At 36.4% G+C, this 24005-nt stretch overlaps 1 protein-coding gene across 3 annotated transcripts in view; it reads right to left on the bottom strand.

The window, feature by feature from the left end:
* LOC150098799 (gamma-tubulin complex component 5-like) overlaps positions 1 to 23660 on the bottom strand; it is a 304536-nt gene extending 280876 nt beyond the window's left edge. The window contains exons 1-2 of one of the 3 annotated variants that reach the window (XM_090405102.1): positions 23564 to 23660; positions 1985 to 2091 (exon numbers count right to left, since the gene is read on the bottom strand). In XM_090405102.1, coding sequence (XP_090261228.1) covers positions 1985 to 2091; positions 23564 to 23641 — 185 coding nt within the window. In that variant the 5' untranslated portion in view covers positions 23642 to 23660. Of the gene's footprint in view, positions 1 to 1984; positions 2092 to 16238; positions 16290 to 19770; positions 19878 to 23563 lie in introns of those variants that run through there. The other 2 variants (XM_090405103.1, XM_090405104.1) reach the window with 2 other exon arrangements.
* Between the last annotated feature and the right edge of the window lie 345 nt (positions 23661 to 24005).

Raw genomic sequence — 24005 nt, 5'->3', positions numbered from 1 at the left:
AAGTTAGAGATTTATCTTATACAATTCTTTGTCTAATAGAATTGGCTGTATTAATTACTCTATCCTGTCAAAGTTCTCTAAAATGTCCTCAGCCTTGCTTTATCAAGACACAAATTCTACCTTCAAACAATCTCAAGATATAAAACAAAAGGATCTTTACTTTACCAACTCCCTCCGAAGGTTTATTAGCTGCCACGTGTTGCTCAGGTCATCCTTCGTCTTGGCTGGTTCTGGGTCAGGTCTCGTGACTGAGTTGTTCCATTCTCTGCTACTGGACACAAATCAGGAAATGGCTGGAACTACGAGCCTTCTCCGTTCGCTTGTGTGGGTCATTCAGCATTTGGCACCATTCTGCATGAGCTGTTGATTCTCGTACAGGTCTCCGTGGAATACCTCTCAGCGCAAGTCATGAATACCGCCAGCTGTCTGTCGACATAGCACCCTCGGCTTGTCCTATCTCCGATCACTCGTCGAGAGTCCTCGATCTCCAAAATCCCCAAAGAAACCAGAAAAAAGCCTAGAGCTTGGCGTGTATTGCCTTAAATATTCTTTCTAAGTGCCCTCTTTTTCTGTATTGTTTTTTTTGCATGATCCATAACTTACATCGCCCTCAGGTAGATCCCTTGCTTTCCCTGCTTGCTATTAGGTGTTGTTTTCAAGGAAAGGTGCTTACGCCAGCCTTTCCCGTAAGCTGCAGCCTTCGGCGTTACGACAGGCACTTGCGGCTTAGACATGACCATTGATCCTATTAGTCATTTCTTACCTGGCGACTTACGATTTTTTGATAGCTTAATAATACATAAATTAAGCCATTATTCCTTTACATGAATTGCTAATCTGACATAATTCTTGATTTGAGCTTTCCGTTTGACAATAAATAATTCCAATACGTTACACATACTGATATACACTTTCACATACAATAACTTAGGTGTTTCTCACCTTCTGCTGGTAAGCAGGTATTATGCAAATTTCTTTGTTATTTTGTAAAGCTTGAATGAATAACTTGTCAAGAAGTTCTCCATTAAATATCTAACACTTGGATGTAAGAGTTGGAATAAATAACTTGGAAAAAGAAGTAGGAGAAAAGTAGATATAACATAAAAAAATCATGTAGCATCTGTATTTTTAACATCTATTTTATCAACTGATCTGCAACTATCCTCTTTATATCTTCTTCAGCATTCACAATGGCATTCTCAGTCTTTGAACTTCCATTCTTGTAAACTGGGCACAACTGATAACTACACAAAACTATATGAAGCAATATATCAAATTTAATATAATAAATTTAGTTTAATCCTTTATCCAAGTGTAAGCAAACAAAGTTTGTGCCTGAAAATATCTTCAGGACTAAGGTAAGGTGCTACATCCCTTGGCAACTCGTAGCAAAGGTGGATCAAGCTCTCATCACTCCTTGTCTCAGTATCTCCCATAATGCAAAACACATCTCCTTGCGGACATGTATACTGCTATGCATTAAGGGAAGGACCACTACCCAGACCGGTTTCGACCTTTACTGAGGTCTCGTCAGTGGGAGGCAGACCCAGAGTGGTGATACTAAGGCAGAACTTGGTACTGAGTGATACCAAGGTAGACTGAGGTACCACCTTACCTTAGTCCTGAAGATATTTTCAGACACAAACTTTGTTTGCTTACACTTGGATAAAGGATTAAACTAAATTTATTATAGTCTAACCAAGTGCAAAATAATCTTCCAACATCAAATTTAATTGTGATCTGGTGTTATATATGTAACTAATGCACCTATATCTTGAGGTCCTAGTGTCTGTGGCAAAAATATTTTGTAGTATACAGATATGGTACAAAAAATGCATGATCTACAGAAATGCATTTTTCTACATTACTTTTCTATACTGAGATATCACTGTGCAAAATAAAAAAATTCAACCTAAATAAACTTTAATAGTTCTGTTCACAGGGACAGTAAATGTTTCAAACTATATTTTAATAAAATACAAACCCTTTTATTTTGCGCCGAACATCATGACTATTTACATCTAAAAACCGATGATAACGAAAATTCGACAGAGTGAACTGTAAGCATACTTGAAAATTCTCATTCTCCTCCTGCAAATTAAGCAAAACATTTTATAAATAACCTTTTTAATATGGCAATGATGTTAAGCAATTTTAAATTACTCTGATATGCAGGAAAGAAAACAAACAAACAAAAAAATTATTCTTTCTTAATTCTTTTAGGAAGGCACAGAATGAAAGTAGTTTTAATGTGTAAAAAAATAATAAATATTAAGGTCTAAATTGACCTAATGATTTATAATAAATGCAATATGCAATCTTTTTTAAAATTATTACTTAAAATAAGGGGATATTAAATCCCACATAGTTTTTTTTTAAACCGAATAAGAAACTCAAAGATTGGAATCAGAGAGTTTCTTCCCGAATATAGTAAACTATAAAGTATCGGCAACACTAGCGTTAGCAAATGTAAGTGATCCTAGTACGTAGTACAATACTGGGCAGCTCGTTGCAAAGGTGGAGAAGTTCAGATCGCTATTCTTAGGTATTTTCCATAATGTAAAAACACATTTCCTAGGAAATGTATGCTGTTATTACATTATGGAGGGAGGTCACTACCCAGAACGGTTTCAGCCTTTTTTGAGGCTTCATCAGTGAGTAGCTAGACCTAATAAGTAATGTTTTAAGTAATGTTATTTTATAAGTTATAATGTTATAAGTTATTTTAAGTAACGTTTTCATTGCCGAAATGAAGCTTATTAGCTCTTTATATTTAAGTTTTTTAAAATTCTTAAACTGCATTAGAGATAAAATAGAGTGGGAATCTTCTTTATCTGTTTAGCATAATACTGTTTTGATTTTGCCATGCAGATGATTCTCCCTCCCCTCCAGTTCAAATGAGTGAAATTTGATAATGCCTATCAGCATATGTATATATCTGAGAGCAGAGCAAAGTACAAGATATCAAGCCATAGAAAATATATTAAACAGAAACATGCACTAAATGTATTTTGTAAGGCTCACCAAATTTCAACTTACTTTTTTGCACATTCATGTATTAGAGATTTGTTTTATTTTTAATATTCAGATAGAGAAGAAAAAAAAAATTCAGGTTTTCATTTGGTCTCATACAACATAAAAAAAGATATATCATGCATATAGCACCAAAATTAAAAGGAGGCACAATAAAACATTTTATGGCCATATGCTGTGCATGAACTCTCAGTCAAGAGGTTGCATTCATAGAGTAAAAATATCCCGGCATCAATGAAAAAGAAATTATCCTTAGTAAGAACTTGTAAAGCATGCACAAAGCTTCATAAAAGTGTTAAGGGAGGAAATTCTAGTGCTTCGTGAAAAGAAACTGCTGAAGTGATTTGCAGACAGTGTGAAAAATGAATGTTAAAGATACCAAGCTATTTTAAACCTGGTTTTTACTCCATTTCCCAAGTAAGTAAACAGACAAAACAAGTCAAGTTTGCGCCTGCAAGTGTTGCAAGTCTAGCTGACCCTGCACGTAGTGCAAGACCAAGGCAACTCATGGTAAAAGTAGAATAAGCTCTGATCACTAATCTTAATATTTACCCTTAATGCAAAGCATGTCTCCTGGAGGAGATGTATGATGCTTTGTATTAAAGGCAAGTGGCCACTACCCAGACCGGTTTTGACCTTTATTGAGGTCTCATCAGTGGGAGCCAGGCTAGAAATACCAAGATTTTAATAATAAAGAGCTTATACCATGAGTTGCCTTGGTTTTGTGCTATGTGCAGGATCAGCTAGACTTGCAACACTTGCAGGCGCAAACTTGACTTGTTTGTCTGTTTGCTTACTTGGGAAATGGATTAAAAACCAGGTTTAAAATAGCTTGGTATCTTTAACATTTATTATACCTAAGGTAAAATACTTTCTACATTTATATCTCCTCCTGAGATTTTTATTTAATAAGGTTAAAACACCTTATGGTAACTTGTTCTGGTAAAATACTTATAAGCTCTGTATTATTAAAATCTTGGTATTTCTAGCCTGGCTCCCACTGATGAGACCTCAATAAAGGTCGAAACTGGTCTGGGTAGTGGCCACTTGCCTTTAATACAAAACATCATACATCTCCTCCAGGAGATGTGCTTTGCATTAAGGGTAAATATTAAGATTAGTGATCGGAGCTTATTCTACTTTTACCATGAGTGCCTTGATCTTGCACTGCGTGCAGGGTCAGCTAGACTTGCAACAATTGCAAGTGCAAACTTGACTTGTTTGTCTGTTTGCTTACTTGGGAAATGGAGTAAAAACCAGGTTTAAAATAGCTTGGTATCTTTAACATTTATTATACTCAAGGTAAAATACTTTCTACAGTGTGAAAAATGATATAGATGTGTTGACAAGAAATTACTTGTAAGAATGTATAGAACATATCTAATGATATGAAAAAAAAAAAAAAAATTCAAGTTGTACACTTGAATTTTATAGCAATTCAGACATGGTTTAGGCATTTTAAGAATAGAACTGGGATCAAAGAACAAATGTGTAGGGAATTTGGAAGACCTTGTCTAAGGTTAATTCAGACCTTTCCAAGTGAAATTTCTATGAAATCTCACTTAGAAAGGCCAAGTGAGATGCCCCCCCTCCAAAAAAAAAAAAAAAAAACATTATAGACTTAAGTATAAAGAGCTAATAAGCTTCATTTCGGCAATGAAAACATTATTTAAATTAAGGGGGATATTATATCCCACATAGTTTTAAAACCGAATAAGAAACTCAAAGATTGGAATCAGAGAGTTTCTTGCCGAATATAGTAGACTATAAAGTATCGGCGACCACTGGCGTGAGCAAATGCAAGTGACCTTAGCACGTAGTGCAATACCGGAAGACTCTCAGCAAAGTCGGTAAATTCTGATCGCTATTCTTAGGTATTTTCCATAATGTAAAAACACATTTCCTAGGAAATGTATGCTGAAAAGGCTGAAACCAGTCTGGGTAGTGACCTCCCTACCATAATGTAATAACAGCATACATTTCCTGGGAAATGTGTTTTTACATTATGGAAAATACCTAAGAAGAGCGATCAGAATTTACCGACTTTGCTGAGAGTCTTCCGGTATTGCACTACGTGCTAAGGTCACTTGCATTTGCTCACGCTAGTGGTCGCCGATACTTTATAGTGTACTATATTCGGCAAGAAACTCTCTGATTCCAATCTTTGAGTTTCTTATTCGGTTTTAAAACTATGTGGGATTTAATATCCCCTTAATTTAAATAATGTTTTCATTGCCGAAATGAAGCTTATTAGCTCTTTATACTTAAGTAACTTAATGGTTGCACCTGTTTGGTAACTCGTATCGCAAAGTATATAAGTTCTTTTCGCTATACACTTCGGTATTAGGTCTAGCTACTCACTGATGAAGCCTCAAAAAAGGCTGAAACCGGTCTGGGTAGTGACCTCCCTACCATAATGTAATAACAGCATACATTTCCTAGGAAATGTGTTTTTACATTATGGAAAATACCTAAGAATAGCGATCAGAATTTACTGACATTGCTGCGAGTCTTCCGGTATTGCACTACGTGCTAGGGTCACTTGCATTTGCTCACGCCAGTGGTCGCCGATACTTTATAGTCTACTATATTCGGCAAGAAACTCTCTGATTCCAATCTTTGAGTTTCTTATTTGGTTTTAAAACTATGTGGGATTTAATATCCCCTTAATTTAAATAAACATTATAGAGAATGAAAATAGAAGCGTGAGGATGCAGGGCACTAAAAGATTGTCTAGCATTGATGTTGGGATCAAATGCTTACTTGGAAGATTTCAAAATGAAGCCACTCCTTATCTGTCACCTTAAGAACATGGGAGCATTAAACATTTGATTTAGTCTTGACTCCTTTTGATTTTTGAGAGTAGTAATTGAAAGGCATAGATCAACAATGAAATTTTCAAATGAATTATTTTATGCCAGCTGTAGAGTGATATCTGTAAGCTAAGAACTTGCCAAAGAATTCTTCCATATATTGATAATTCATCAGCTCATATTCCCCATTGATTCAACCAACAAATCAGCATGTCATCACAAACTTCAAGTACCACCAGTTTGAACACTTGTTTTGTAGCAATCAATGGAGAAGTCAAGCTGACATTAAAAGAATTCCAGAAAAATTGTTACATCAGAGATTATTATTATTACGGGCAACTCCAGGGAGTCCTTAGACTCATCAAGGGAGGCCCTAAACATCATGTCCACACAACTATACGACATTCTCACAGTATCTATCATACCTTGCCTTCAACTCACTCACCGTCATAGCACCCACAACAGACTCTGGCAGCTTATTCCACTCATTTACCACTCTAAAAGTAAAGAACCCAGCTCTAACACTCCTGCTAACTCTTGCCCAGCTTCCATAGGTGTCCCCTAGTTCTCCCACCACCAGTCTTGATCAAAAAAATACCCTCTGAATTTATCTTATAGAAACCATTTAGCAATTTGAATGTCTCAATCATATCTCCACTTTTCCGCCTATCAACTAATTTCTGCAACCCACAAATCTTCAACCTGTTCTCATATGGATCATTCCATAGACCCGCTATCATCTTAGTCACTAGCCTCTGGATCCTCTCCACCTCCTCCCCATCAAGAAGGAACTAGGTGACCAAATCTGGGCACAGTAGTCGAGATGAGGTCTTATCAAGGCTCGGTACAGAGGTATAATAACTTGCTTGTCTCTGCTCGTCAAGGTATTTTTCAACAACCAAGTGAGTTGATGAGCTTATTTAGCTACTTTTGCAATGTGCCCCCTAAACTTCATCTCCCTATCCACCAACACTCCCAAGTCCCTGGCCTCATCAATCTCCTGGAGTACAGTTCCACCAATATGGTATACCGCTGCTAATCTTTTCACCCCAAAATGCATAACCTTACATTTTGTCACATTAAATTGACATCCATTCTCCTTAGCCCAGAACTCCAATCTATCCAAGTCATACTGCAAGATTTTGACATCTTCTGCATTCACTATTGCCCTACCCAAATTGGCATCATCAGCGAACAAATGAACTGTTCCTCTTAGATCCTTCCCTATATCATTAATGAACAGATTAAACAGCAGTGGTCCAAGAACAGAACCCTGCAGCACACCACTAGTCACAGGCCATCTTTTGGACTCTACTCCTGAATAAACTACTCTTTGATATCTCTCCATCAACCACCCACCTATCCATCTCACCAACCCTATATCCATTCCCATATGTTGTAGTTTACGCATTAGAATTCCATGTGGTATCCTGTCAAACACCTTTGCCAGGTCCAGCAGTATCACTGTAAACCCATTACCCTTATCCAGTTCAGCCATCACCTTGTTATAAAACTTGAGCAAGTTACTGAGGCATGATCTACCCTTCACAAAGCCATGCTTTCCCCCATACAGTATCTCATTTTCATCAATCCATTCCTGTATTTTTCCCTTGACTACTTTCTCCAAGACCTTGACAACGACTCCTGATATGCTGATTGGTCAGTAATTTGCAACCGTAGTCTTGGATCCTCCTTTATGCAGTGAAACCATTTTCCCCCTCTTTTCACACCTTCGGGACTAAACCAGACCCGAGACTAAGATTAAACAACATGGTCAAGGGCACTGATAATTCCTTAGCTGCTTCACGCAATAAATAATGCTATAATAACTTTGGTTGAGTGTGCAAGAACATAAGCCAGATAATGTTGTCAGCAGCCTGAAAAAATTTGTCCCCAAACTGCCTGATTTTTAAGAATTCAAACTCACCAAATAAGAAGCAAACAAAATAAACTGAAAAAGCTTGGAACACAGCTTGGAGCAAATTTTGGCATTAGGAAGACACTGTAAAATGTGGAGAAGTTTATGCAGTCTCACTTCACAAACTTATTTGCAGAAGAATTCTCTGACATCAATAAAGAAGTCACATCAGAGCCTGTATACAGACACTACCAAACAAACTATGATGAAAAACTGAAGAAAACTGTTGAAAATGCACACAAATTGAAAACATTAATTGTCTTCATATAGTGCTGACCATGATAGATTGGTTTGGTTTATAGTTTATTTCGCACAAAAACAACAAAAGTCATACTGCACTATAGTAAAAGTTATGCATAAAGAGTTAAAGAAAATTGTAAACAATATGCACATCCAAAAATTAAGTTCCACAATGCAGCATCTACACATAAACAAAATTACAGCAGAGGTCACAGCAACACACAAGGTCAAAAGTTACAGCAGTACATAAATAGTCTACAGTACAAGTTAATAAACAAAATACATGTACAAAACCAAGCCAAGGAGTACAGTAGTAGGTAAATAGTTTAAAAGGAATTATTATACAATATGCATGCATGTTGAAAGTTTATTTTTTACTTGGTTAGACTATAATAAATTTAGTTTTATCCTTTATCCAAGTGTGAGCAAACAAAGTTTGCATCTGAAAATATCTTCAGGACTAAGGTAAGGTAGTACAACACCGGGCAACTCGCAGCAAAGGTGGATTAAGCTCTCAACTCCTTGTCTCAGTATCTCCCATAATGCACAGCACATCTCCTTGCGGACATGTATACTGCTATGCATTAAGGGGGGGGGGGCACTACCCATACCGGTTTCGACCTTTATTGAGGTCTCATCAGTGGGAGCCAGGCCCAGAGTGGAGATACTAAGGCAGAAGCAATAGGAGAGGTCATCCTTAACTATAGGAGTTGCCAAAAGGTGTGCCACCTTATTAATAAGTATCTCCACTCTGGGCCTGGCTCCCACTGACGAGACCTCAATTTGGAATTTTTAAAAGATCTAGCATTAATGATTGATATCCTACAGGAATTATCATACCTGTCAGACGCTCTACAAAGTCGCAATATAAGTATTGTAAGGGCTAAGTTCGGTTTTTTTTTTTTTTTTCTCGACGATGCGAGCTCTTCGTTAAAATTTCCATAGCTCACCACTGCCTACATATAAACAAAATTACAGTCAAATGTGTTTCTACAAATTACCTATCAATTCTTGAATTGATACCTCTGAGTGATATCAGAACTTGAACTGATATCAGAGTCGGCTGCTCTGTGTGCATTAAACAATTGCAGGTAGACAGATGATGGAGTATGAGACTTCTGCAGCTGACAAAGTGAGAAATTGCAATGGAGTGCAAACCTGTCATGGAGGGATGCCGTTATGTTGTCAACATTCATATAAACAGCTTGCATAGGCTCTTTAACATGCATACCAAAAGGACATATCTGGAAGAGACTTTATCTTTAGGACATAATTAAGAGACAACTGTTTCCATCAAAGTGATAGAGCTGGTTCATTTGCTTCAACATAAAGACTTTGAGTGGGTGATATGCAAAAGGCACCTGTAGCTATCTGTATACCCTGATGATGGATGGAATTCAACCATCGCAGGCTCTGTCTTGCAGAACCATAGACTTGAGACCCATAATCCAGCTTTGAACATATAAGTGTACGATAAAGACCCAACTCAGCAGAGGATTGAGTGCGAAAGAGGTTCAACACTTTTCTCTTAGTTGATGAATGTGTGCTAGAAATGTAAGTTTTCTGTCAAAGATGAGGCTTGAGAACTTGGCTTCTGTAGCTACTGGAATAACAGTTCTTCCCATTTTTAATTCAGGATTTAGATGAAGAGTGTGTTTTTGACAGAAGTGTAAACAGACACCTTTTCTGTTGAAAACCTGAACCCATTACTAAGAGCCCACAGAGAAGCATAATCAATTACTTGCTGAAGTTGTCTTACTCTCATGTTATGAGAGTGACAGTAAATGGTGACGTCATCAACATATATAATAAATTTAGTTTAATCCTTTATCCAAGTGTAAGCAAACAAAGTTTGATTACACTTGTCCTGAAGTATCAGGACTGAGGCAACTCATGGTAAAGGTGGACCAAGCTTTCATCTCTCCTTGTCTCAATACCTCCCATAATGCAAAGCATATCTCTTTGCAGATGTAACGAATGATGTTATTTGCCTATATTGTAATGCAATGTGATGTAATCATTAATTTAAATCTTTTACACTTTAATCCTTGCTCTATCCTTGTAATATCTTCTTTATTTATTAGCAGTGTGCTTTTGCTTTCGTAATCTTTCTTACTTATTCTATTGCATACTATGTTTATCCACCTTTCGTATTTATTAGTCCTATGAACACTGGAAAATTTATTTGTTAAGACTGCGCCACCAGTATTTCTATATCGGCATAAGACTCAGTAAAACGTCAGGTAGATCTCTCTCTCTCTCTCTTACTAGCATGAATTCCTTCAATAAAGTTCACATAAACAGTCGTGGTTCTGAAGTACTTAAACTACACTTTTAATGCCTTAGTTGTTTTCCTGCTCACAGATCCGAGTTTATTTAGGAACAGTGCATTGTAAAATAAAAGATCAGGTGGCACTCTATTGACATATAAATAAAACACATTTATTTACATTAATAACAAAATAAATTAATTAAACGATTGGGAGGTTACTCTCTCTCTACCTATCCGTTTGACTTTTAGCATAAAGAAACAAACTTTCCCTTTTCAATACTAAATAACTATACAATATAATTACTCAACTACTTCTCTGCTTATTAAATCAAATTATTGAAACTCTAATTTACTCACAAAGAGGATAGCTAGCTATGTCAAGTTATCTCACAAATTATATTCCAATTAATAACAAATCAGAGGACTCTCTTATAGACACTTCTTATTACTATTTCTTATCAGTCCATCTATAATGTATCTTCTAGATTACAAAAGGATGGAACAAACTTACAGAGGCTCTGTGTTGCACACTCATCCAAAGGTCCTGCACTAAAGTCCCTATGCTTTTCCTTTCATCTCGGACCTTAAGCTTCCGTCTGGAGAGTCTTGCTTCAGGGAGCGTCTCGTCGGGATATTGGCGGGCTTTGGACTGCAATTTTCAGGTACTCGAAAAGCTCAGGCAAGAGGTTTTAGCATACAGGCTTGAAGATCGTTCTGCGGCTTTTGGCTTCAGTCGACCTCCCGCAGCAAAAAGACATCCGACCGACACTTGGCTCGAGTATTTACATCGGCTGTTCTCTCGTCATTCCCATCTTCTCCTCTGTAACATCTAGTCCTCTGGATCCTACTTCAGGAACTTCTACCTCTAACTGCTGATATTTCAGCCTTAAACTGCCAACTCCGATAATTCTAACTTTCGACTCTCTGGTTCTCTGCCGACCACGATGTTCGGCTCAATCCCTTTTTATTTCACGTTCTCCAGGACCTTGCACAAAGGGTTGTAAAACCCGAAGAATTCGGCACGACTCCTTGATCTTCTGTTAAGACCGACCCGTTCTTTCTTCTCCTCCGTGCATTCCTTTAATTCTATCTTGTTGGGCAGTGGAAACTTGTTTGAACGTTGCCGATCTCTTTGACACTGACCTAGAAGGTGTTTATACGCAGAGCTTGCAAACAACTTTCTCATACACTTAAATTGTAAACAACTTTCTTGTGCCCTTATACATAGCTATTATACAAAGTTCCGGTGGCAAAGCATTGCCTTTGTTTTTCACATTCTAAAAATTTTTCTGAAAGCAGTAAGTATAAGTACAGTCAATTTCCCATAGGATTATTTACATTAATATTTAGCATAAAATATATATATATAGAGACAAACAAGGTTATTTTTGTAACAAACAATCTCATGAGACTTGACCTCTGTAAAAATCTATGTAAGGCGCTTTGGTATTTCCAAGCTACATCGAGTTTTACACAAACATGTATAATGCTATGCATTAAGGGAAGAGCCACTACCCAGACTGGTTTCGACCTTTATTGAATGTTCAAGTACAGGTCAAACTCCAATAACTCAGCATTGTTCCCCCTCAGTAACAGGCTCACCCTGCCACTGAGAAGAACTCTCAGAACCGGTCGGCTCTACACCGTGGCAGGCTCACCCCACCACCGAGCAGAGCCACTCATTTGTTCTTGTGTTCATATCTCATCTCATCTCTGATCCAAGGGGTAACAGCCATGCCTCAGTTAACACGGGCTACAGCATTACCATTCATTACCCCACCCCCACCAAGGACCAGGGTGACAGCAACGGCCGCACCTCAGTTAAAACTTCATGGGCTACACCATTGCCATTTATCACCCAAGCTTCCAACCGGTTTCGACCTTTATTGAGCTCTCGTCAGTGGGAGCCAGACTCAGAAGTGGTGATACTAAGGCAGAAGCAATGGAGAAGTCATATTTACCTATACAAGTTGCCAAAAGGTGTCTCACCTTCTTATTAAATTACTCTGGATTTAGAAAAAGATGTTGGAAGTTTTTTTCCACTTGGTTAAGACTATAATAAATTTAGTTTAATCCTTTATCCAAGTGTAAGCAAACAAAGTTTGCACCTCAAGTATCTTCAGGACTGAGGTAACTCGTGGTAAAGGTGGACCAAGCTCTCATCTCTCCTTGTCTTAGTATCTCCCATAATGCAAAGCAAATCTCCTTGCAGACATGTATAATTATGCATTAAGGGAAGGGCCACTACCCAAACCAGTTTCGACCTTTATTGAGGTCTCGTCAGTGGGAGCCAGACCCAGAGGTGGTGATACTAAGGCAGAAGCAATGGAGAAGTCATATTTACCTATACGAGCTGCCAAAAGATGTCTCACCTTCTTATTAAATTACTCAGGATTTAGAGAAAGATGTTGGAAGTTTTTTCCCACTTGGTTAGACTATAATAAATTTAGTTTAATCCTTTATCCAAGTGTAAGCAAACAAAGTTTGTGCCTGAAGTATCTTCAGGACTGAGGCAACTCGTGGTAAAGGTGGACGAAGCTCTTATTCGAGTTGTCTCAGTCCTGAAGATACTTCAGGCACAAACTTTGTTTGCTTACACTTGGATAAAGGATTAAACTAAATTTATTAGAGTCTAACCAAGTGGGGAAAAACTTCCATCATCAACATATATATAGCATTGTCTACAATGGGAGGAAGCTGTTCAGTGACTGAGTTAACTTTAATAGCAAAAAAGTGTCACACTTAAGACAGAGCCTTGGGGCACACCCAGTTCTTGAGAATATGGTCGAGATAGTGTACTTCCCACTCTGACTTGGAAAGTTCACCTGACAGAAGGTTTTTAATAAATACAGGAAGGTATCCTTAGAGACCCAGGTTATAGAAGTATTTTATTATGCCATATATCTCCAGGCTGTGTCATAAGCTTTTTCCATGTCAAAGAAAACCGAAACAAGATGTTCTTGCTTCAGAAATGCATCTCTTATACATGTTTCTAAATAAACCAAATGGTCTAAAGTTGAATGATGTCTATGTAACCCACACTGTGTATTGGAGAGAAGATTGTTGCTTTCTGAATACTAAAGAAGTCTGGCATTTATCATTTTCTCTAGTATCTTACAAAGACAGCTGGTCAGAGCAATAAGTCGGTAATTATTTGCTTGTGTTAGATCCGTTCCTGGTTTTGGGATAGCAATGACAACTGACTTATGCCAAGAATCTGGAAGCTCTTCTTCTGAAAGTGTTCTGTTGTATATTAAGAAAAAGAAATCCACAGAAGATGATAGTAGATGTTTTATCATTTCATAATGGATGTCATCAGGCCTTACTGCACTAGGTTGAGATCGTAGAAGAGCACTTTTTAGTTCCTCCTTAACAAATGGATGACTGTATGGCTCAAGAACATTGGCAGAAAAATTTAGCCCTTGTTTCTCTTGCTGCTCTTTCAGTATTAAAAATTCAAGAAGATATGAAACTGTTGCTGAGATTCTGGCAAAATTTTCTCCCAAAGTGTCAGTAATAGCTTTGGGATCAGCAATAACACTTCCATTATGGTCTAAGGTAGACAAACGGCGTGTTTTAATTCTACCTTTCATTTTCCGGATTTTATCCCATACAATTTTTGGACTGATTAATTGACATGGTAAACTGGATCCATGTTGTTTTTGACTTTGATGCTTTGGCCCGAGAATGCTTAAAAGCTATTAAATTTGATGTGGTGGGGTATCTATGAAATATATCCCATGCTTTGTGTTGATCTTTTTTGGCTGTCTGGCATTCTGAGTTCCACTAAGGCTTTGGATAAAGTGGAAATCAAGATGATGTTTTCAGGATGGAGGCTGTTGCTGCCTGGACAATGCACTTTGCTATATACTTTACTGCTTCATTGATAGGTGTTTGACTGATGGTATCAGTATTAAATTTTGCAAGATGAGAAAAAGTGTTCCAGTCGGCCTGGTCCATTTTCCATAAAGGGCATAAGTGTAGGTGAACATGGTTCCTGTGAAGACATTGTGCAAAGAACAGGAAACTGATCACTTCCATGTATATATATTCTCCTTAACGTCCTATGTGAGCAGTGGAAGAATGGAAGGGGAGCAGACTGTAAGATCAATTGCAGAATATGAGTAGGCAGGCATATGGAAGAAAGTATTCAATCTATTATTCAAATGGGAGAGGCCATTATTATCAAGGATTCTTTCAATGATTTGACTTCGTCCATTACTGTTGGAGCTACCCCGCAGAGTATTGCGACTATTAAAGTCATTCATCAAAAGTATGGGTTCAGGCAGTTGCATGATAAGGTTATCAAGATCAATTTCATTTAGCACAGCACTCGGTGGTAAATAAATTAAATATACTGTAATAAGAAATCCCAAGGAGAAACGAATCACTACTGCTTCAAGAGAAGTATTAAGTTGGACATGATGGAAAGGAATATGACTGCCCACTAGGATAGCTACTCCTCCATGAGCAGGACCATTTCCAGTTCTGTCCTTGTGTAGAACAGTGAAATTCCTAAAGGTAGGGTCCTCATTGGGTCTTAAGTATGTTTCCTGTAAACAGAAAGGTTTGTGTTTCTGCAACAAAATCTTCACATCATCGATATTCTGGAAAAAAAAAGGACAGTTCCATTGTAAAAATTTTCTTATTGTTTTGGCTTTATAGACTTGTCTGAGTTTTGGGAGGTCGAGGGCTTACCTTTGTCAGGTTTATATTTATCAATTATTTTTGGGAAGTATGGATGGCCAGTGTCCATCTCTTCCTCTGGTAAAATATTCAATACGTCTGATGTGTTAGGGTCAGTTGGTAAGTTTAATTTGCTTTCATTGGATACTGAAGTATCCATTTTTTCTGTGGTGATGTCTGGTGGTTTGTCTTTAAGTAATATCTTTGCCATAATTTTTTAACAAGTGGATTCTCATCAAATGGGATCATTTTTGGAGTTATCTCTGGAGTAAGGCCATATCATGTGATTGATGCACTCAACAGAGAAGTACTCATGATAATAAAGTTCAGGTATGGTGAAATTATCAGATGGTGGAATACACATACGAGTTACATGACTCTGTGTAGTGTTTTTTGGATACCATCTTGTTTGACTGGATGATGGTGTGAGTGTAAATATCTTCCTCTGTATGTGTGTGTGTTGTTTTTTGGGGGGGGGGGGGGGGCTGTGTGAGTATCTAGGAGGTGCAATCAGTTATTCAATTATTTTTGTACTGTAAAGTGTATTTTACGGTGTTGATTATTTAAATACACAAAAAATGCATCTACCATATCTGGACCATGAGGCCAAATAGCAAATGCATCCCCCACATATCACAGACTAGTGATTTGGGAACAGCTGTGTTAAAACCTTGATTCTCCAAGCACACTATATAGAAGTTGGCTAAAGGGGAAGGGGAAGAACCCAGTAAATAAATAAATTCCGTGTGATGATACAGCATTCCTCCTTTATACGGGAGTTCACAGTACCATCTAGTCTCCCCAAATTTTATCTGGCCTCCAGAACTGGCATAGGATGACAAATCAGACCTATGGCTGGGTCAGTATTCCTGACTGTAATCCGTGTGTGTCCTCGGACCGGTTTGCCTGCTTGTGGGATGAAAAACACCAGCTAAATTAGCGGAAAAACCCTGCTGTCCATGTCCAAGACCAGCTAACTTGACTATGGCTGAGGAAGATCCTTGAGCTCATCACGTCGTTGATGGGAATCGAACCTAGGACACTCCTTCCCCAGGCATATGGTTGTGAAGCGCACGGACGGGGAACCTAGTGATATCCCATCACATTATCTGCATATTTTCCCATTCCATGTGAAATAACCAGCATGAACTCTAGTGAGCTATAGTAAATACAGATGTAATATCAGAGTTAATCATGATGATATCTGAATTTTTAAGGATATAGTTTTCTAATATGTTAAAATGAATAAAATTTTTCACAAAAGAGGGGGAGTTACCTAGTACAGGGAGAAGACGTTGCCAACTGTTAGGCAAGTTTATACATAGGTGTGTCTGTACTATCTGCTATTTGGTCCAATGGTCCCAAACACATCAAATAGTTCATTATCTTCTTTTCTATTTATAGAAATCCAAAGCAGATTAGAAGATATGTACGTAAGTGGTTGTACTTTCTATAAATAGCAAACACATCCTACACATACCAGACCTGCCTAGCCCAACATACGATGTCCTAAAAACACCAAACACACAGTAAAGGCTATCTGTTCCAGTGATGCAATGAACTTGACCACATTTACCACACATTTTTAGTCAATGCTATAAGCTGTATAAAACATAGATTACTAAAGGTCCCCCCACCTGCCATTCTCCTTGAATACACAAGACTATTATCCTAATATATCCAAGCCATATGTAAAAAAATAGTCAGACTGCTTAATAAATATAAACTCTACACCACATCTGAAATGCATATCAAATTACCAACCTTTATCTGCTCACCCTCACCTGTTCATTCAATTTCTTATCACATTCAAGAGTGTATGAAATGGCTTACAATCTGTTGACATCTGACTAGTAAATTTGAAATACATTCACTACTATTGTTATGACAAGACTGGACTGGCAGACCACTATTATCATTATTTATGGTATCTCTGTGGCATCTGGAGACTCATTGTGGGAGACCCAGACTAATGTTTATATACACAAAGCCTATATACCTCTTCTTAAACTCATTCACTGTAAGGGCATTCACAACTAATTCACCACTCTTCATGCAAAAAACCTACTCACCACAATCTTATACAACTTCCACAGATGATCAATAGTTCTCTGTCATACATTGAAAAATTTTCTTTGCATCAATTTTATAAAACCCCTTTAATATCTTATAAGATTCTATTATGTCCTCTCTTTTCTGCCTATCAACTAAACATTGTAACCTACAATAACCTTCAATCTATCCTCAGAGGGAGCATTCCACAGACCTGTCACCAGCTTGGTCACTCATCTCTAAATCCTCTCTACCACCTTGATACCCCAAAAACCTAGGTGACCAAATCCATGCACGACAGTCAAGATGTGGCCAAATCATGGCCTTCTAAAGACAGATAATAACTTACCTCTCTTTACCTCTTAGCATTTTTCACCATCCAAGTAATCATTTGGACAATTTTTACCAACTTCTGCAATATGCCCTCTGAACTACAACTAAATATTCCCATTTAAATCTTTCCTTATATCACTGATATGCAAATTAAGCAGTAGTCATCTTAGTACCATACAGACATGTATAATGAGGTACTCCACTAGTCACCCTCATTCTCCTTAGATTGCATTCAATCATATACTACTCTCTGGTGTCTGTCAGCACTCCCCCCCCCCTAAAAAAATGCTATTAGCTTCATATTCATTACCATTTGCCAGTGGTGTAGCTAGAGCTTTTGCCACCCAGGGCGTTCTCTGAGTTTGCCACCCCTCTCAATACACACCAAAAGACGTTTTGAAAAGTCAAAACAATGTATAGGGAAATAAATTAAAACACTATGTCTATTTTTGAAGTAAAACATTAATTTCAACATTCTAAAATGTTATGACCTTTTTCTTGACCACTAGTATTAATAAATTAAAGACTTAATTCTGTATGTTATAATAGTTTAATATCCGACGTTTCACTGACTAATATCTGTCAGCATTTTCAAAGGATACACTGGTAAGCAATAAAAAGTAACAAAAACTAGGAAACTAACCGACAATTCTAAAAATTATATAAAGTTATCGCTGTGCGTGATAACAATACGACATGTGATACAATACGCGTGTCGCAAGTACAACGTTTTATTTGTTGAGATATTTATTGTAATTTTCATGAAAGTTCATTTCTTTTTTTTTTTCTTTTAGGGACGGTGATCAGCATTAATTTTAAAAAATTTATGGAATTTACAACCGTGTTAAAAAACTTTTTTTATTATCCCGACGTTTCGATCTTCACATCCAGATCATCATCGGGAGCGTACATAAATATACAGGACAAGCTGAGTTACATTATTAACTGTAAGCTAGAGCTACAGTTAATGATGTAACTGTTGTTGGTAATTGTTGGTAAAAAAAAAAAAATTGTTGGTAATTGCCCCAAAATAATTTGTGAATATTAAAATATTGATAACAAATTCTGATAATGATTTTCACTCTGCATCATGATTTCCCATTTACTGAGAAAATATCTTTAAAACTTAGCAGTGAACCCAGCTCTGCTTCCTCAACTTCAGAAACTCTAGCTTACCGTTAATGATGTAACTCAGCTTGTCCTGTATATTTATGTACGCTCCAGATGATGTGAAGGTCGAAAGGTCGGGATAATAAAAAAAGTTTTTTAACACGGTTGTAAATTCCATAAAATTTTTAAAATGAATTCATTTCTTTTTGGTTAAATGATCTGATTAGAGTTATCCATATATCTGGTAGGATTAGGCCTTGATTCTTATTTAAGTTACCTGTTGAACGGGCGACTCTAGCAGCTTCTTCGAATGCACAGTAATCCAGATATGGACATATCAAGGTCTTACAGAGAAGAATAATAATAACTTCCTTATCTGTGCTAGAGTGTGTGTGTGTTTTTCAATAACCAAGTAATCCTTGAGCTACCTTGGCAACCTTAGCAAATTATGTCTAATTACATAAATTGTGATTTATGTAATTATAGAGAACTATCATAATATTGAGATGGATATAGTTTGTTCTTATTAACCCAGGATAATTACATGCCAAAATTAACAAAATCATAAGTTAAACTTCTTATGATTGTCATTTAACCTGCAGGGCATGCTGTTGGCACTTCTAAATATTTAGTCATGACCACACTCTCTCAGCAAGGATCACAAGGATCACATTCTGTTGTTGGTAATTGCCCCAAAATAATTTGTGAATATTAAAATATTGATAACAAATTCTGATAATGATTTTCAATCTGCATCATGCTTTCCCATTTACTGAGAAAATATCCTTAAAACTTAGCAGTGAACCCAGCTCTGCTTCCTCAACTTCAGAAACTCGGAGTTGGATCAATTGCAGCATGTACTCAAGCCAAATAAGAGGATGACAACATCATAGTGTCAAGAATGCCAATTTTCTTTAATGTGCAGAACACTGGAGCAAAAGATACATATGGTGTGATTAGTTTTCTAAAATTATATTTTCATCTTCATGTTATTCCATAAGTATTGTCAAAATCTATGTAACATATGCTATTCTTAAATAAATAAAACTAAGCAGTAATTTTAGGAACAGTTCACGATTATTGTTATTAAAACTACTGATGTCAGAACATTTAAGTTTTTACTGAAAGCAATCAACAGATATTTCTTATTGAAATTAACAGAATGTTATTAGTATAGTTAATACAAGGAATTCAAACAACACAGTGTAATTATCGATTAATCAATAAAAGCAAATGCCATGCATTAAAAGGGTAACATCACACAATCAAATAATCATAAAAAAAATTAATAATTAAAAAATAAATACATTTACCAAGGATAAGAATTTCACAAAAAATGGGAATTGAAGGATCTTCATTCCAATTCAAATTAAGACAACGCAACAGGACTTCAGAGCTCTCTCTCTCTCTCTCTGAGCATACATTTAATATTTAAATTACTTTAAATGTTTAAAAACTTCTATAAACTAGGCATGTATCCTTTTATATAATTCTGCATTTGATGTTGACACAAAGCTAGGAAGATGATGTATAATACACAGTAATGACATTCACTAATTCATTTCTTCACAGAGCAGCCAGCCTGGATGGCCAAGTGGTTAATGTATCCGCTCTCCAGCCAAAAGGCTGCAAGTTCGAATCCTGCCGTGGGCATGGATGTTTGTGATTGTCTGTGAAAATACTAGTGGTGGTAGCAGGCAGTAGATGGCGTTGGTGTAGATGATGCAGTTTGCTGTAGTTGTGGATGAGTGGCAGAGACGGAGAGTTGTAGTATAGGTAACCCCGCCCCCTCGATGAGTCTTTGGACTCCCTGGAGGTGTCACGTAATAATAATAAAATAAAACACACGACATTTGTACAGAACTTATAACCATAGCTAAAGACAGAGGAGAGAAAAAGAATTTATCCTTAGTGATTGGCAGGAAGCCAGAAAGTTTGTTAATAGGAATGAATGTTGGTATAAGATTATGTTGGCGATCTGCAGTTAAGAATAGATCATTAATAGATCATCAGTTTGCTGTTTATTTTTGTCATAATATAATCTATTTGGTATTCCTATATCCCCCTGGCATTTTCCAAGTATACCTTCTTTTTGGTACCTCATACCAGATGTTAGTAATGATCAGATTGAATTGGTGGCAGAACTCCAAAAGTCTATCTCCTTTTTCATTTCAGCATCCAAGTCCATACTTTCCTGACCCTCTACCATCTTTGCCTTCACCAATGATCGCAATCCAATCACCCATGACAATAAGATTGTCTTCCTTTTTTGGTGAGTTTGATTAAATTCTCCATATTTGCATATATATATATATATATATATATATATATATGTAATAAAAATAAATAAATATTTGAATGCAGATTGCAAAAAAGTTCCATACTAGTATTTACATTGGAATTACTAATGAACCTTTCTACAGATTATGACTTTTATTATTATGTATTGAATATTTCTCTTTTTTTTTTCTTTCAAAATGGTCATAATAACAGTACCAGAGGAAATTTAAAATGGCTTTTCAGTTAAAGGTGAGTTAGTATATCATATGAATAGGCTAATAAATTAACTAAAATAAATTTAATTAATACTTCCAGGCACATATCTTTTATATGTGCTTGCATGCACATACCTTATTATATTTTGTTCCCTGATGATGTTGCAATTTGACTTTGCCAAAATACTGAAAGTATTAATTAAATTTATTTTAGTTAATATAGTAGTCCATGCTGTAATGTCCTTAAAAAAACAGTTATGAATAGCCAATGTACAAACCTTACCACCAGACCTTTATCATATGAAGGTGCCCATCCTGAACATCAATGGAGAATATAATCACATCACAGCCAAATTTGGTATACTCTAAACAATTAATTAATCAAGAGCCTAGTAGTGGTGTTGTTTGCATTATGGCTAAAAAAATAATGCTATAAGGCTAGGTATTTGTCTCTTATGTGTTCTTGTGGTGGGTTTGTCTGTTTTGTGAGATGAAAAACCTTGCTACAGCCATGAGACTGGCTAACTCACCTTTAAAACCTTAAAAAATTCTCCACATCATACAGTCCTAGACAGAATTTGAATTCAGGTCTTTCCAAGAGCACTGTTATTATCAGCTAAGCTATTGGGCAAACATTCTAACAGAGGATATCCAATAATGACTAAAATGCAACTGTTTGATTTTTAATGGTTTCATTAGAATTAGGTGTAAAGTTTTTCATTTCAGAACAGATTGTAAAACGTATAGTTAACATTAGAAATATGCAACTAAATGGAGAGAGTGACTGTTATTTCTTTCCACTCTCTCCCTAGTGCAGAAGGGCACTTGGGATGGTCAGTAGAATAAATGAGAGCAAAATACTGAAGGCTGAAAAAAAAAGAAGAAATCCAGATGAATGTGTGTGAGGGGGGATTTTAGTCCATTTTTCTACTAACCATGCCTCTAGATGTTAAAGCCTCTTTGCAAAAACATCACAGCTAGTGTTACTCTTTTCATTTATGGATTTCTTACACCAAGTGTTTTTTGGCAGACAATTCGAAAATAAAAGGATTTATTGCTATGATTATGGACTTACATTAGCTAATCTCTTATAGAGAAAGAAGGGTTTCTTCCTGGCAGTTAACAAGCATAAAATGGGATGCAGAAGGCATAATATTGATAATGGATTGCAAAGTGTCTAGATGAAGTATTATAGTGGATTGTGTGGTTATAATGTTCTCCTGTGATGACTCCATGCATCATGTAATAATAATAATATAATAACTTTTGGATTGCAATGGTTTGGCAAAAAAACTTATTAATCCACTTGGTGCTGAAGTAGATGAGTGATGTCTGTACTTTTTGACTTTTCCCATGCTGCAGTGGGAACTACAAGCTTCCCACTGCAGCATGGATATTTTTGGAGGTCTTAAAGTGGTAGATAACTACTATCACCCTGCTTCAGACCTGAAGTGACTTGAAACATAAAATGTTGTCTTTAGAGCAATAGTCCCAGATTAATAGTATTATTAGACCAAGTGCAAGAAGAGATTCACAGTATAAATCTTTAGTTTCCCAAATTTTAAAAGCACAGTTATACAGGAAGAAGCTCTATGGATAAATATACTTAAATCAATGGAAACAATAGTAATTAATTAATGATGGCTGAAAAGGCCATTTCTATAAGCAGTGGATGTGTGAAGATAATATTTTCTATAATGTAATTAGGATGGCATGTGGAATGAGGCTGCATGCTGTGCACCCGTGTGAACTTTAATACGGAAAGCAAACATTCATTGAATATTATTATTATTATGTAACACCTCCAGGGAGTCCAAAGACTCATCGAGGGAGCAGTGTGCCAACAGCATCAAACGATTAAATCCCTTCCAACTCCTAACTGCGTTCAAACTTGCTTAACTTTTTGCGTGAGCCATTAGTAGCTGAGGCTCTACCAATCGACCAAATTTCCATTTCCTGTAACATGATCCTAACATTAATCAAACCAAACAAATTGCAATCTTAAAGACTGCTCAAAGCCATAATAAACGTATTTTTAAAAAAAGAATATTTACTTTTAAGAAATTAACAAACATTCTTGTTTATAAAATAAAAATAATTCAAAACTTATACACTTCACTTTTATGCGGAATATTTGTTTGGTTTGTGTGCATTTCGTTCATCGCAAATTAGAAAAAAATAAAATAAAATGAATTTTCTTATATCCCCACCCGCTGGGAATGTAAATCTCTACCCAACATCATAGAAAGCGTTGGTAACTAACACAATTATTTATGCCCAGTGAATAGACTTTTAAACTTTCGTGATTGGATTTGCCAATGAGAAAGAGAAAGCAGAGATCCGTTGCTTTTAACTAAGCTGATTGGATTAATAACGTAAAATTATATGCGTTTCCTAGCAATAAGGACATAACTGACCCTTACTGGCTTAATATTATGGTTTAATAATTTTTCTTGCAAAAACAGAAATAATATTAAACAAACAAGCATATCACAATATGCTTGTTTAACATTAGGGCCGAATAATACTTGTATATGACAAAACTTTGCGTCTTTTAACGATAAATATATAGGAACGACTACTCTTGGATATTTCCAGCAATGGCAATTACCTCAAATCCCGTAATTGCTTTAATAAGCGCCCGAGCATCATGTTCTACACATTTTTCTATTTTCTGCATTGGCGCCATAATGCCCCTTTAAATTAACCATCTCTAGAACTAATAATTATAAATTACCAATCAGAACATTGTAAAAATGCTGCCAATTAAACAGCGCCCTCTTGCAAATAGATCAAAAACTATAGCATTTCATCAGAATATGTGTCCATCAATTTCACTGAAGAGAATTAATATTATTATTATTGTTATATGGGTATCTCCATGGAGTTAGAAGACTCATCATCAAAATGTTAAACATGATATCAAGATTATATCAAGATGGTATCAAAGTAACTAAAATATTGTTAGGGACTGTGCAGCAGTAGTAACAATCAAGAAAAGGAAGGAGTGGCGATAGCATCCAACACCAAACATAAAGATGAATTTCTTGAAG

This window comes from Typopeltis vanoorti, chromosome 15, assembly GCF_054136105.1.
Source record: "Typopeltis vanoorti isolate ZY-2024b chromosome 15, IOZ_Tvanoo_1.0, whole genome shotgun sequence".
Taxonomy (NCBI): domain Eukaryota; kingdom Metazoa; phylum Arthropoda; class Arachnida; order Uropygi; family Thelyphonidae; genus Typopeltis; species Typopeltis vanoorti.
This window is presented reverse-complemented; position numbering and strand designations above follow the sequence as displayed.